The sequence below is a fragment of the Accipiter gentilis genome, chromosome 34 (genome assembly GCF_929443795.1).
Source record: "Accipiter gentilis chromosome 34, bAccGen1.1, whole genome shotgun sequence".
In the NCBI taxonomy this organism is placed as follows: domain Eukaryota; kingdom Metazoa; phylum Chordata; class Aves; order Accipitriformes; family Accipitridae; genus Astur; species Astur gentilis.
In genome coordinates, this window is record NC_064913.1 from 7,573,175 (window position 1) to 7,587,630 (window position 14,456).

General features: G+C 38.1%; 1 protein-coding gene and 1 long non-coding RNA gene across 11 annotated transcripts in view; one reads left to right on the forward strand and one right to left on the reverse strand.

The window, feature by feature from the left end:
* PPFIA2 (PTPRF interacting protein alpha 2) overlaps window positions 1-14,456 on the reverse strand; it is a 594,728-nt gene that overhangs the window by 222 nt on the left and 580,050 nt on the right. For 6 of the 10 annotated variants that reach the window (XM_049791955.1, XM_049791952.1, XM_049791950.1 and 3 more), the window contains 8 exons: window positions 12,996-13,058; window positions 11,515-11,544; window positions 9,709-9,884; window positions 8,759-8,856; window positions 6,775-6,950; window positions 6,612-6,680; window positions 5,489-5,648; window positions 3,683-3,775 (listed from right to left, as the gene is read on the reverse strand). In XM_049791955.1, the coding sequence (XP_049647912.1) occupies window positions 3,717-3,775; window positions 5,489-5,648; window positions 6,612-6,680; window positions 6,775-6,950; window positions 8,759-8,856; window positions 9,709-9,884; window positions 11,515-11,544; window positions 12,996-13,058 (831 nt within the window). In that variant the 3' untranslated portion in view covers window positions 3,683-3,716. The remainder of the gene's footprint in view (window positions 1-3,682; window positions 3,776-5,488; window positions 5,649-6,611; window positions 6,681-6,774; window positions 6,951-8,758; window positions 8,857-9,708; window positions 9,885-11,514; window positions 11,545-12,995; window positions 13,059-14,456) is intronic. The other 4 variants (XM_049791956.1, XM_049791957.1, XM_049791949.1 and 1 more) reach the window with 2 other exon arrangements.
* LOC126034362 (uncharacterized) lies at window positions 9-5,255 on the forward strand. Its single transcript, XR_007504606.1, has 3 exons — window positions 9-1,566; window positions 2,536-4,513; window positions 5,217-5,255. It is a non-coding gene; the product is annotated as an uncharacterized LOC126034362 (long non-coding RNA).

The window sequence follows — 14,456 nt, forward strand, 5'->3', positions numbered from 1 at the left end:
CTAAGGGAGAAAACAAACAAACATTAATTAGCGAGATGCTTTGATTCTAATTTGGTCTAGGATGCAACGACACCAGAAAATATTATGGTGCTAAGTAAGCTAGTGCATGTTTTACCAAAACAGAAGACATACATTTGTTGTTTAATTTTAGATCTGCAACATAAATCTATTAATAATGCATTTTAATCTTTTACTAATGTATACTGATTTTTGTCCTAGATCAAAACAGACTCCTGCTTATGTTCATTTTACAGTTGTTTTCTTGCTGTTTTGATTCAGCACTGGGGTTAGTTTCCTGCATCTGGAGACCTTTGCCTGTGTGGCACAAGGCTGAACACACTTTTGAAGTGCTATAGACGTTGTTGATGCACCCTGTGAGTCTTGTTCACTGCAGCTTGACAGCATTTGCCTTCATCACCCTGACAATTCCTTTGCTATGGACCAGCTGCTTCTAGATTATTCACATCTTTTTGGAACTCTTTTCCATCTGTCTGTCTTTACAAATCCTCTTTGGAATCCTTCACTGATAAAGTGCGTTGCTGATTTTGCCAAATCCCCTTTGACAATTCATTAGGATAAAAGTGAAACTAGCATGTTCTATTGCCCCAGGCTGTGGCAACAAAACTGTCCTGGCTGAAACTTCTGACTTGGTGGTGACAAGTACTTCATAAGAGAAAGTGTTGGGAAAGCTTAGACAGTGTGACTGCCCAGTCCTCTGGCTGTGTAATGGCACTGCAGAGGCTCAGCTGGGCAACCGACACCACAGCAGAAGGCTTGACCTGTCCCATGTGCCCTACGGTAAACTTCTTTGCAAGGTTAAATGGCCAGACACCAGCAGTGTTAAATGTTCTTAAATTTCTGATCTTAAGAGTGCTGCGCACTGGGCTGCACAGAGTATGCTCATGTAACTGTTCTGAGAATGTCAGTTCATGGTTTCTGGCAGCTTGTCAGGGTGGTTTCAACAAATGTTTAAAAAAATGCCTGAAATGCAACTTGAAAGCATATGAATTGAACCCAGCTGTTGTGAAGAAACACCGTAAGACACTGCAAGGTTGTACCCAATTGGTATTGTTGGCATAAACTATTTTGAGATGCGAGGTGCTGACATTCTCTGTAAGAAAGGTGAGTAGCAGAATGCAAGAATCTGCAGCCTGCTGTGATCACAGGCCATCTCATTTATTCCACGTGCAACCTGTTTGCAGCTCTCTTTTCAGTCTGCTCTTCATATGCATATTCCCCTTTACTATATTAAAAATTCTCTTATATTGCTATTGTGTGATAGCTCCTCCAGCTATCCATCCCCTCTGCTTCTTAGTTAGAATCAGTCCCTGATTCTATGCATGCAGATAATTTCGTTACCAGAGTAACACAGCTACTGATGTATTCTAGGCAAGGTGTTAGAAGCCTGGGTCTCAGTCTGACCTGGATCTGCAAAATTTCAGGAGGCATCATGAAGAAACTGTTACTCAGGAACTGTGATCACAAAACTCTTCTGTTGCCCTTCAACCAACTTCACATCCCCCAGAGGAGCAGTTTTTGTTTATGCATTCATCCTTTAAGATTCAGGTAATTTTTTTTAAGTTTTCAAGTTTGATATAATAATGAAGGAAATCTTTTCCCTGAATATTTCTTTATGTAATTTATTGAAATCCAAAATTATTTTAACTTGCCCTTTGGTTTCTAACCTGCATGACATTTTGAAGTTGCACTTATGAACAGTGCATATACTAAAGTTATAGTTCACACCGTCTCGTTGCTACTTTAAAAAGGAGTATATGGTAAGTGAAAAGAAATAGTAGTATTTTAGTGTCAGTCTTCCTTATTTAGTAGCCTTTGCAATTTACATGTAAATTTGATATTCTTGTGGAATTAGAATGTAATTGGCAGAATAGTGGACAAGCAGCAAGTACCAATGTGATATATATCACTGATACTTGAAACGCTAATAACTCCTGTAGAAATGGAAGTTAACTTGTACAGCTCGTACAACTTTGTATAAACGTCTTTTTGCTCAAAATGTGTAACTCCCATATACATATTGTGCCAGCAAAGTTTGCTACCTTACTTCTGTTTGTGGATTGCTACTCTTTAGACAGTTTTTTAATACAGTGGGAATAAACAGCTTGGATAATCTTAAGTTAATTTTTGTTAACATACCAATTTTCAATTTCTGCCCTTGCTGCACTCTTCAAACCTATTGGAAAATATCACCTCATGTGCCTGGCCCATTACTATTGGCCTACAAGATAGCTTGGTGTTTGAACTTAATTTTTGGTCATACTTTATTGCTTTCAGCAGTGCAATTCTGAAGCACATAGGAGAAAAGATACACATCTCTGCTATCAGTTTCTACCCCTACTGAACCCAGTGAGAGTACTGTCATTGGCTTCACTGACATAACACCAAGTTCTAATCTATAAATATGTACACATTAAAAGATTTATATAGTTCATGGGCTTCATCATCATCTTTGTAGGACCAGCTGCTAAACATACCTATTTAAAAAAAAAAAAATCTCCTGTGCTTATTTTTCAGATTTTATACTCTTGCAGTCTCCTGAAGATCTGTGAAGTAATGCTTATATCATTGGAAGGATCCTGAGCAATCTATATTTTCCACTGGTAACATTTGCTGTTCCTAAACAACTTTTGAACCTGCCCAGAATTAGTAAAATCTCGATGGCCCCAAGCCTCTCCCAGTCTTGGGAGCCTAAAAAAAGGACTTTCTTGCAGATCCTGGCATGTCTTGCCTATAATATGTAACAGCTACTGAAGCATGTTTAATACCTGGTGAGGTTTTGGTGCTATCCAAATATTCTTTCCAGCTCCCCTACAATCCCCTGAGTAACTAAATGGAAAACAAAACTGTTTTACTGAGAAAATATTAGCATGAAATGGTGCCATATTGATGAAAGCGCTCATCATGTAAGTATTTTGCAAAACTTGTGATGTAGCAGAAAACTGTATTTCCTCAGAACTCTGGAAGAGTGCATTTGTGAGATTCATAGCCATATTCAAAAGATAAGTGGTGAGAAACGCAACATAAATTTCAGTACTAAATCTGATCCAAAGTTGCATTCAGCTCAGAATATCCTTTCTTTGTCAGTAGTCAATTCTGAATGATTTGAGAAGTGCAAGAATTTCTGTAATAGATAACTTTGGAAGATTTTCTGTATAGGGGAAGTTTTGTTCTAGCTTTGTGCAGCTACCTGATGTTCTAAATTGAGCCATAGCTCTCATTAAAAAAAGTAAATCTCTTCTGCTTTACTAGCTTTCCCCCCACCCCCTCTCCTTAGCTCCTGGTAGAACTCCTTCAAGTTCTCAAAGTAAATTCAGGCCCTGTGCCTACTGCTGTCTCCCCAGTTCTACCTTTAAGTTTGAGAGCGTACAAAATACGTTGTGGTTGGTGAGCTATCATCTGAACAGAGTTCTCTGAAAACTTTTGTCTTCTCTGCTAAAGTGGTTTGAGCAGAAAGAATCTGCTGTTTGAGATGGGGAAAAGAATAGCATAGCCTCTCTTAGACTGAGCTTGAGACTGTTGTCATGATCATATGACCACCCTAGTGAGTCTGAGTTAGATCCTCTGCGCCATGCTGGCTCTTGCTTGAATAACGCCAAGGAATATTGGGTGTAGTGTACAGTTTTATAAGGAGCTTTCATGATGGCCCCTTATGAATACTCACAACAATTCAGTGCTGGCTTCTTTGCTAGGCCTTGTCAGCATGAGTATGTGCGAACTGTTGAGCTGTCTAACCTCTGCAGTCGTGATGAAGCAACTGCAAATTGCAAAAAAAAGAAACAAACCAGAACCTCTTTAGAATCAGGAAGAAAATAAATCAGTCTGTTTCCCACTGGACGGGTGGCTATTAAATTGCTCTGTGGCTTTCTGTGACATGATTGGGGCATGGTCTAGTTCAGAACTGAGAGTTTCTTCATGTCTGGTGTACTATTGAAATCTGTCTTAAGTGACTACAGTTTAAAACTCAATTTTGTCTTTATTTTGTTGGAAGTCCTAATACTGTACCTATCATGCTGTTTAAATACTATAGTGTTCTTAGCACTGGGAGACAGGAAGCCAAATCCTGAATGAAGACATTGGTCTTCAGAGCTATCTGCCTTTAAGTCTACTGAGTTCAGTACCCAGCTCAATAATAAACTCTCTGGAAGACCTCAAGTAAATCACTAAATCTCCCTAGTGCCTTAGTTCCCCATCTGTAAAATGGCAATAATATCTTCTACATCATAGCATGGCTAGAAGATGAAATCCGTGAATGTTTGTGAGGTTCTCGGCTACTACAGTAACGTGGGCCATGGAAGTGCCTAGGGAGCTAGTACCTTTATTTGTACATGGAATTTGCCTTGGAATGGATTCTTGTCTTTCAGCTTCATCATTGCTAAGAAGTACAGGATTAAAAGCAAAGCGTGCACATGAGCAGTGGAGTCAATGGAATTCAGTGATGCAACCAGTAAATTATTCCATCTGTGACTGCAACTATGAAGTCTTGTTTTTAAAGGTGAGAAACTAATGGAATTTACATGGCTGTAATGGAATTTAGATGGCAATATTGTCATACCAAGTTTATTCAAGAGTTACAAAATGTAATCACTACAAGCAGTGTATTAAATTACTTTGAGACAAGTATATTCATAGACCTAAATTCTCTCATGAGGAAATGAACAGCAGTATTTTTAAAAGGGCCAATCTGTGTACTGGTACTTCTCAGAACTTCAGGCAGATATACATGGCTTTATCATCCATAAACCTGACAGAGTAGCTGCAATGGGATTTGTCCCTTCTGCCTGCCCTCTTACAATGATTTTTAAATTTGACTTATATTTTAATTATTATCTGCTTGTTACTTTTCCAATCATTGCTGAGTTAGTGTATCTTTTGGAAATTAAAATTTTTCCAGAGAAAATGAAGACTAGTATACAGTAACTCAATCAGTACCTGAAGTTCAGTATTTGCTAACTACACTACCCATCTGATTGTTGTTAATTACTAGCAACTTGAATTATTTGATGGTCAAGGCTAAGCTAGTTAGTTTGAAAGTCAAATAGGAAAATAAAGGTGATAGCCCTTTCTAAGTTCATTCTCTAAAATACATTCCACCTGCTGGAGAGGCTAATGAGCTGAAATATTTGCTTCGATATTATATGCAATCTTAGTTGAAAGTCAGTAAATTAATTCCTCAATTTCTAATGTTTCCTTTGCAGATCTAGGATGGCTAGGTGGCTTTTATATATATACATATATATATATATATACACACACACACCGACACTCTGAAGCAAACCTGAAAAAATCAACAGTATGCCAAGTCAGTGCTTGTCCATTCCTCAATTAATTCACCTCTCCCAGACTATGCTCATCCTAGTTATGTGAACACAGCCATTCTGGTGCAAGACAGACACGCACAAAAAGTCAATTTAGCATGCTAGACTAAGCCGCTTGCTTTTCAACTGTAAGTGCAGAAATGACTGCATACCATCAGTTGCCATCTTCCGTGACTGCCCTGATGTTGTGGTTAATCTGAACCCAGCCGGCAGCGTTTCCGACGAGCCCGGCATCATGCTGATCCCATGAACCTCGCGTGGAGGAAACTGTCGTCGCCAGGAGGGGCCGCGTCTGAAGTTCTTGTCATCGCTCTGTCAACACAGAGTTGTACTTGATAAAGCAAAGTGATTTTTTTTGATTAATTATCCTGCTGTCTGCTGCCTCTCCCAGTGTCAAATGTGTTCTACGACTACCCTGCTCTGTTGCACTGCATCCAGTAGCTGCAATGCGTTTGAGACACTCTTGTAAAAGTAAATGCTTTAGAAATATTAAATGCTAGGGTGGAAAACTCTTCTTAAACCTCTGGCTCCATATAGTAGAGGGTTTTAGTATCAGCTGAAATAGAACTTTCTTAAAAGTCAGCTCTCTTCCAAACACAGTAACAGAAAGTAAAGTGGTTTGTTACTGCATTAGGAGGCTTACATAAAGTGCTAAAAAAGAATTAAACGTTCATGTGCATGCCCAGAATTCATAGGTATCTCACATTTTCAGCAAGTCCTTAAAAGTTTTATTCCTCCTCATGTGCAGAAATTCAAGACTTGAACATTTTTGCACTGGACTCTTACCTTAACATGAATATTTTCCATAGGTGGATGTGAGATTCTTTATCCTAGATGACTGCCCCAAATCCCACTCTGTTACATACAGATTAACTTTGAAGAACCAAAAAACCAAACCCACCAAAACTCCACCTTTTTTTTCTTTATTTTTAAATAAAGGGTGTAAGTGTCCTAAAGAACAGGTTGCACAGGCATCCACCCCACCGCCACTTGCTCTGGTAGTGAAAATTCTACTCCTTTCTGTATGTTTCCTCTATGGAAAATGTTTATCTTTAAGGTAAGAGTGCAGTGCCAAATTTAGCATCCAAAATGATACCAATATGTAGTCATACTGAGATTACTTTAAAAACCTTGACTGGCATGTCCTAATATTTTTTTTTAAAGCTGTAACTGACTCTTTTTAACAGTGTGCAAATTAACATGTCTTCATGCATTCAATTTAATTTTTATATTTTACTGTGGTACTCTATAAATACTGAAAATAAAATCAATTACTTCCTCAAGTCGTCTTTCAGTTCCTAGTGCTAAAAGGTTGTTGTATTCTCTCTCAAGGATCTGCCGTGCCTAGGGATACCAAAGTAAAAAATTAAAATAGTTGAAGATGAATCAAAGGCAATAATGTGTACAGATTAACCAGAAGCAGCATGAGCAAACTTGCCTGGGTGTTTTGTGTTGGAATCTGTAATAATAAAGCTAAACTGCTGTAATCAAAGTTTTCATCCAGGGCTATAAGTGAACCATGTACACCGCTTTCTAGAATATTATTTGCATATTCCCGGAGGCCAATAGCTTGTATCCAGCGTATGACTCGATCATTGCTCCATACCAGCACATCTGTAAGGACATAACACCAGTTCAGTCTCCTGATACCTGACAACTTCCAAACTCTACAGGTGCATGCATGTAGTTTTGCATGCACTGTGGATGTCATACTGCTTTATTTCTTAAATGAGGAATGCCAGCAAACTATTCATAGAGCTTTAACATCTCCAAAATCCTGTGTGATTTTTAGCTACCTTCAAGTTAAATGTTAGTCCAAATAAGAAAGGTGCCTCGAGAGGGCATCTCCAGAGTGCAATTCCTCCCACCTCCTATAGATACGCTTTTCAATTCTTTGGCGAGATTTTACAGTTTAGCAGTGCAAGAGCACAGGAGAAATATCCGTTCCTCAAGGCCTCACTTGAAAGTTTTGTATTAAACATTTTGAGACTCACGTCAGCACCCACCATTTCATAACATGCCATAAAGCAAATGATGAGTTCACAATTTTAGAGCCTAAACCTATTTTTGGTTCAGAAAGCTGGTTGAGCTGTTAAGGTCCATGCCAGTTATAAAGCTGAGGCAGCAAAACAAGCTAGGAAACCATTTCCTAGGATTTGGCTATTATAAAAAGAAGTATTCTACCCTGCCTGTAAGATTAAAAGACAGTTACTTATACTGATCTTTACGCTCGTGAGTAGGAAACATAATACTGACTTTTGTGTTACTAAGTGATGAGGCTTTTTCCTGAACCCTTAGGAGTCCCGCTAATGTAGCTGTCCTGGGAGCAGGCATTCCTCATCGCCTGACCAAGAGCATCCCAGACCTTGGGGTCAGGATCAGCTGAAACACACCATGGCAGCCAGCGACCGCTGAGACCAAATCCCACCTGGGACCGTGTCTAACTGACCGATCCACGACCGCGGGAAGGTTGGGTGAAGGAGGCTGTGGGTTATTACCCTTGTCCTGGCAGTGACTAGCCTTGAAGCAACACCCAAATTTGAGACCGATACCCAATTCCCCCACGTCAGTCTCCAGCTATACCCACTCAGGCTGACTGACACTGATGCCTCCACATCCCAGGCAAAGTCTTCACCTTAGCGCATGCCGCCATCTGCCTTGAGCAAATGCAGGCTTTCACTGTAGCCATGCCCCCTTCGTAATTCCCTTTTTTTCTCTAGCTCTTCCAATCAGCATTGTGCTTGAGAAGTGGTAACTGCTGTATTTGCTAGAGCTGGAAATGCTTAAAGGAATCAAAGGATTCGCTTCTGGTAATGGAAAAAAACCCAACACCACTAATTGTTACATATAAAAGGAACCGCGCAGCGAGCCTGCAACTGCTCTAGAGAGCTGCACACAGAAAAATACTTTAAAATCAGACGTTAAATCTTCTAATAAAGCCAGTTCTGTTAGGAACTATTCTTATATACCAACCAGCTGTCTCAGCGGCCACCTCTCAAAGCAGCATTTTCTATGGTACATAATTTGAAGCAAGAAATCAAAGGCAAAGTTTTTCAAAAGCAGGAGCACAGTGTTAGGGTCCTGCATGCTGCCATTTCCCAGCAATGCCCCAAGCACATCCCACTGAGCTGCAAGCTATTTGGCCACCTGCTTTTAAAACTGAAAGAGGCAATGATAAGCTCTGTCTCCAAAATCCAACTTGGCAAAATGTATGTATCAAACCACCATTCGGAATTGCAGCCCCAATTTAGCAAAGTACTTAACTGTGCTTAATATAAGGAGATAGTTTGTGTTCTGAAGACAGATAGACTTAGGTTAGTTTTACTTAAAGCACATGCTTAAATGCTTTGCTAAAATGGCATGAAAAGTGTCAAGCTTCAAAAGAAGAAACATTCCCAGTATTCATTCCCAGGAACTATCACCTTTTATTTCATGCTGACTCATTTCTCTTCGCTTTTCCAGTTCTTTTCTATCATAATTCAATCTCTTTAAACACATGATTCCATACTGCAAGCTTGTTCTGTTATTTAAAAAGAAACATTTACAGAGTTAATAAAGATAATTTTGAAGATGGGAACATATGTAGGATGTATTTCCTGCATGTCACATGAGGGGTTTCATGGTGCCCATGTAGCAAATCTTGAGGACAGGGCAGAGCAAAACCATTAAAAAAACTCCACAGACTTCAAAAATGAAATGGATGAAACCAAAATGAGTATGTTTGAATAAATGTTCTACCATAAGAAACCCAAAACATTAAAAATTGCATTCAGAAAAGGTCAGCCCTTGAGAGCCATGAAATGTTTTGTCAAATCAGGCCTCAAAAAAGTGACAGACAGTACATTAAAAAAACAAACCCAACCCTTTCCTGTCACATAAACATCATTCTCCCTAAAGTCTAAATGCCTTTATTTCCATATTTCCAATTTAGCTTCCTGGCTATAGCCCTAGATAACGCGAACAACTGTCAATTTGCTTGTACTGTTAACAGCTTTTATGTGCTACACACAATAGCTTTTCATTATTATGAGATCTCGCGGCTTCAAATCTTAGTCTGCCACTTTCTGATACTTTAAACCACTTAATAAATTATGACTGTTTCTGTAGCATCAAGGATTTATTTATGTATTAATGGTTCCCCACTCATTATGAAATTTATCTGTACCAATATCTTAGTTTTGAGACACATAATTGCAATGCAGTTGCTATTACTAAAGGAATCTCTCTCAATTCAGATTTCTGACACTCAGCATTCACTTTTCTGTGTGGTTTTCTACCAGAACAACAGAAAGTAAGTTTTTATTCTGTGCAGCTCTGAACACTACATCAGACTATGTGTGTCTTTATAGGTATAGTCTTTATACCAACATACCGATGAAAGCTATCCACCATTTTTAAGTGCACACGCAGATCTTTCTTTGTCAGGTGATCTAACATCCTCGCATCTACCAGGCATTCCATAAAATAACTTCGGTACTGAGGTAAACCCAGACTGGGGAGCCATTCGTTACCTATCCATTCGTGGTTCATATCGCCATAAGCCAGGGTCTGCAGGGAAAAAAAAGGGAGAGGGCGAATAAATTCTTGGGTTTGTTCCAGGTTGCACCACAGACTGAAGACAGAATATCTATCTCTCTGCTCTGCTCGTTTCTAGTGAGACTTCCTAGCTTAGAAATCCTGTCTAAAAAAACCCCCAACACTTCATTTTTACATCATTTTGGCCTTGAATGTGGAAGCCACTGTGAGATATTTGTTACTGATAGCAGTTTTGCCTGTTGTGTCTTGTTTTCTATCTTTGTAAATTTTTAGCAATTTTTTTGTAATAAGAAATAGTAATTTCAATTTTTACTTTTAAATCCAAGCAAACTTATTACACAATCAAAATGTGTTTGCTTCATAATCTTACTTGCTTTCAGTTGACCTTCTAGAATATTTATGCTAGGCAATTCCTACACTGAACTTGGTAATACAAACGTGGTCCCAGGGAATCCACTGAAGTTTGTGTCATTGTTTAGTGGGGGCTAGGATTTCCTAAATAGGATCTAATAACACTTCATGGTTACACACCTGTAGTCCTTTTGGGACTAAAAGTTCATTTCAGTTGTTTGTCAGCCAAGCTTACCTTCCCCATCAGTCTTCACCATCAGTCAGAGCAGGTGACCAAATACATTCTATTAATGAGATATTTTCAGCTGTGAACAGCTTAAACCTAAGTGCATCATATGCAGAGCTCAATAAATTGATTCTTTAAGGTACAAGCAAACCAGATTCCTCCTAGAAGCTAGCATTCAGGCATTAAGCGACTTCATCGTTCAGCTGAAATTTCCATAGGGTAAGGAAGAAAGTACATGAAAAAACATACACATGTTGAGCTATTCTTATGTGGCTTGCACAATTAAGATGCAAAATAGATTTTACATCTCGCTATTGGCAATTATTTTGTACTACTAAAACATAACAGAAAAGAGAACTCATAAATAAAAAAATTAACACCTCTTCAATAGGATCGTGCTCAGCTTTGAGCATCGCTTTCAAGCCTAATTATCTTTTTGGTTTTGTTTTTAATGTCTTCTGTCATTATAGACAAAAGGATAAGCCAATGTGAGCTGGATATATTTTCTATGGGGGAAAATATAGTCCCCTCATCTCTCATTCCTGAGATTTTGAAGAGAAAAGCCATGCCATAAAGACAGACAGTAAGAGTGTGCATATATTAGAGAAAGAAGCTGAAAAATATCAGTAACTGTTAGTCTAAAGTGAAAAATTTTGATCCTAATTATACAAGACTATTTGTAGACTGATACTTGGGTGTGATTCATACAATTGTTCTAAAAAAATATGGTGTAATTTTAGAAATGTTAGATCTCAAACTGTTGGCATATTTAATCAGCCTGTTCTCAAAAATACTTTTTCTAGATTTGGCTGGGAGTTAGAAGATGTCTCTGGAATGTAGTGTTGTTTCTTTTAAGAAAAATATTTACAGCACATGTACGTCTTTGTGCTTTTCCTAGGAAACCTGTCCAGAGAGTACTTGTTTTGTATTAGAACTCTAAAATGTGTAAATCATAAGTCAGTTGAGATACTGTCACAATACTATACTGCTCCGTGCATATTGATACACTGTTAATTACATTATTATTAGCTTTCCGTTCAAAACAATCATGTGAAAGGGTCATACCTGAGCCCAGCTGCCTTCTTCAGACTCCTTCTGTGTTATCAGCAGGAAGCAATTAGTAAAGCAGGTAAAAAGACAATAAAAAAGAGTTATAAAAAGATGTGGTGTTCATGTGTATGTTAATCTTAGAACCAATGAAAACATACATGTAAAATGTGCTGATAAAATAACTCCAGTTAGCAGCAATGCTCTGGGCTAAACTACCTTTTAAGGTAGTTTACAAGACCCAAACCATAAAATCTTAGCAGGGCAAATCTAGCTAAGTTTTTAAGATATAAAATCGTTATAGCTTGGTGAACCTTTACAGCATTATCTTTAACACTTTTTAGGGTTTCACAATCCATTTACTTAAAAAATTGGGCACTAGACATGCCATTTTTTGTTTCTAGTTAGATTTTGCAACATTCACAACAAAAAGGCGTCTTCCTGTGAATGTATTGTAAAGGAGCTTTTTATATAACATTTTTAATGGTAAAACTATATTTTTCTAGGTGGCCAGTTAAACAGGATCAACTCTACTTCTGGTTAGTTGAGTGTTATTATATTTGTAGTTATCTTTGGCAACATAATAAAATTGAAAATGAGCTCAGCTGTAAAAAAAAATTATTGATGAAAATCTGCTTCATGAATGTTCATGAGAAAACTTAAAATAGTATAGCAAGCATAAATTTCTAAGACATAAGTCTTTATTGCATCAAAATTTAGCTTCAGTACCTCCCCCACCATTTATGGACTGGGCTGACTATACCATTTTCTAATCTGAAGACAGATTTTTCAGACATCTCACTGTAGGATTGTATTATGTTTTATAAGCACTGTTATGGAGTTGTTATGATGTAATGCTAAAAACAAAACCTAAAATAACATATGTTCCAAGAAAAAGAAAAAAGCCAGAACTAGTGAATAAAATCTATTAATATTTATTTATGTCCCCCCAAAGCAGGGAGAGGTTTGACAAAAATCAAGAACTAAATGACACACTCCATGCATCCTAAATCAAAGAGCATGAATACACAAGTATGGACGTGAAAGACTCAGCATTAATGAAAACACTGAGCTGTGTAAGGCACCATTCTCAAGCCTTTTCTTAGTTCCTTCTGTTTTCAGCAAATATAAAACTATATTTAGAAGAGGTACTTCTTAGGTAGTAGAGTACAGGGGAAATGTTGCACCTGTAACCACGATAATTTCATTTCATTAAATGAGGTTTCACACTACCAGTGAAACTATTATGTACTGTAAAAGTCCAATACTGGTTTTAGGTTCACACAACTTTTGTGATCGCAACACAGTTTGTAATTTCTTTTGCTGAGAAAGGATGTAACTGTTCTTTAGATTCAATTTCATGACTCCCTGCAACCTTCTAATGGCATGCTTGGGAAGCATCCTACAGAAGATACAGCATCTGTGTTAAAGGAGACGAGAAACATCCTAGTTCTCTTTCAAGCACTGAAACCATTTTAAATGGAAGCAGAAAGACTAACCGTCTTAGCTGGAGCAGCAAGATTTTCCATTTCTTCATGGGTCACCCAAACATTGCCTGAGGGCTATGGACAAGGCCCGCAGGAAGGCAGGTGGGATCCACATTAGGTAAGCAGTGGTAAAGAAGAAAGGCAGCACCACTGTAAGTTAACAGCGTATAGCATCACCATCAGCACAACCACGTCCTTGCCTCTACCGAGCTGCAACTAGAGACAACTTTAGACAACTTGGTTTGTATCTTTCAGTTAGAGGATTCTGAACAGACTCGATGGAGTGTTTCAACTAGAACTGATGGATGAAATCCGGCAGACCACCGTCACAAAGGAAAGAATAATAATTAAAGCTGCATTTCACACACAAGTGGCAAAATACAACCTTTAGCTGATAGCTGTCTGGAGGTAAGCTTCAGTTCTCAAAGATTTTCCAGCCTAAATATTCTGCACACATCCCATGCTCATACTGTAATCTAAATAATGATTACTTCCGCTGCATGTCTGTAAATCAAAAATGTCAAGAGAATTCACTTGTAAAACTATTTTTCCTCAGCCTATTGTTTTCAGTCAGATTATTACTAGGACAATGAGATGAGGCAGGGAGGGGGTGTGGAAGTCTGCTGTGTTTTCTTGAGAGCTGAAGTAAATTCCCTCCTTTCCTGAGAAAGAGGGGAGGCAGAAAGACTTGGGACTTGGAAATGCACATTGCAAGGCAGGGCAGCTTTGTGCTGCCAATTACTCAGGGAGAAATAAAAAAAACCAAAGCAGAATTATTCCCAATGTTTCTAGCTTGAATGTACTGTTTTCTCATTTCATAACTGTCAATGCTCTTATGCTTTGAAATATGCTCTTATGCTTTTAAAATCAAAATTCATTTTGTTTAGTAATTCAAATTCCTGTTGAATCTATACTGCTTTACTTAGGTGAAATCCATTATGATTCATAGTATTACCATGGTTATGACATATATGACATGAAGATAAAAGGCCAGTCAATAGGAACATTAGAGTCCTGTTGCCCAGTTGCTTATGTCACTCAGTGGATCTGGTACCCCTTATTTCCACCAAAAGACTCTCCATGAATTCCATGAAGAGATTAAAAAAAAAAAAAAAAAAAAATTACTATTATCATCATCATCATCTTACTATTAGAAGTCTGGGCTGCACTACGTGAGTAGTAGTCTTTGTCCTTCACTTCTATGCCATGTTTCCCATCTGATCAAGACTTTTTTTTTTTTATTACAGTCTCTGTTGCCTCTTTCATAGCCATCACGATCAGCCTTTCAGCATGAAAATCCCCTTTTGTTATCTTGTTTCTTTATCTCCTCATCAGTTTGGCCTGGTTTTCTTCATTTTCCACTAAAAGGTGCTTTTTATCTGTAGCACATACATTCTTACTCTCCCCTAATCTACTTTCTTGCTCTTTTTAATATATTGCCCTTTCCTTTCAGACTTGTATCTCTGTGTTTCT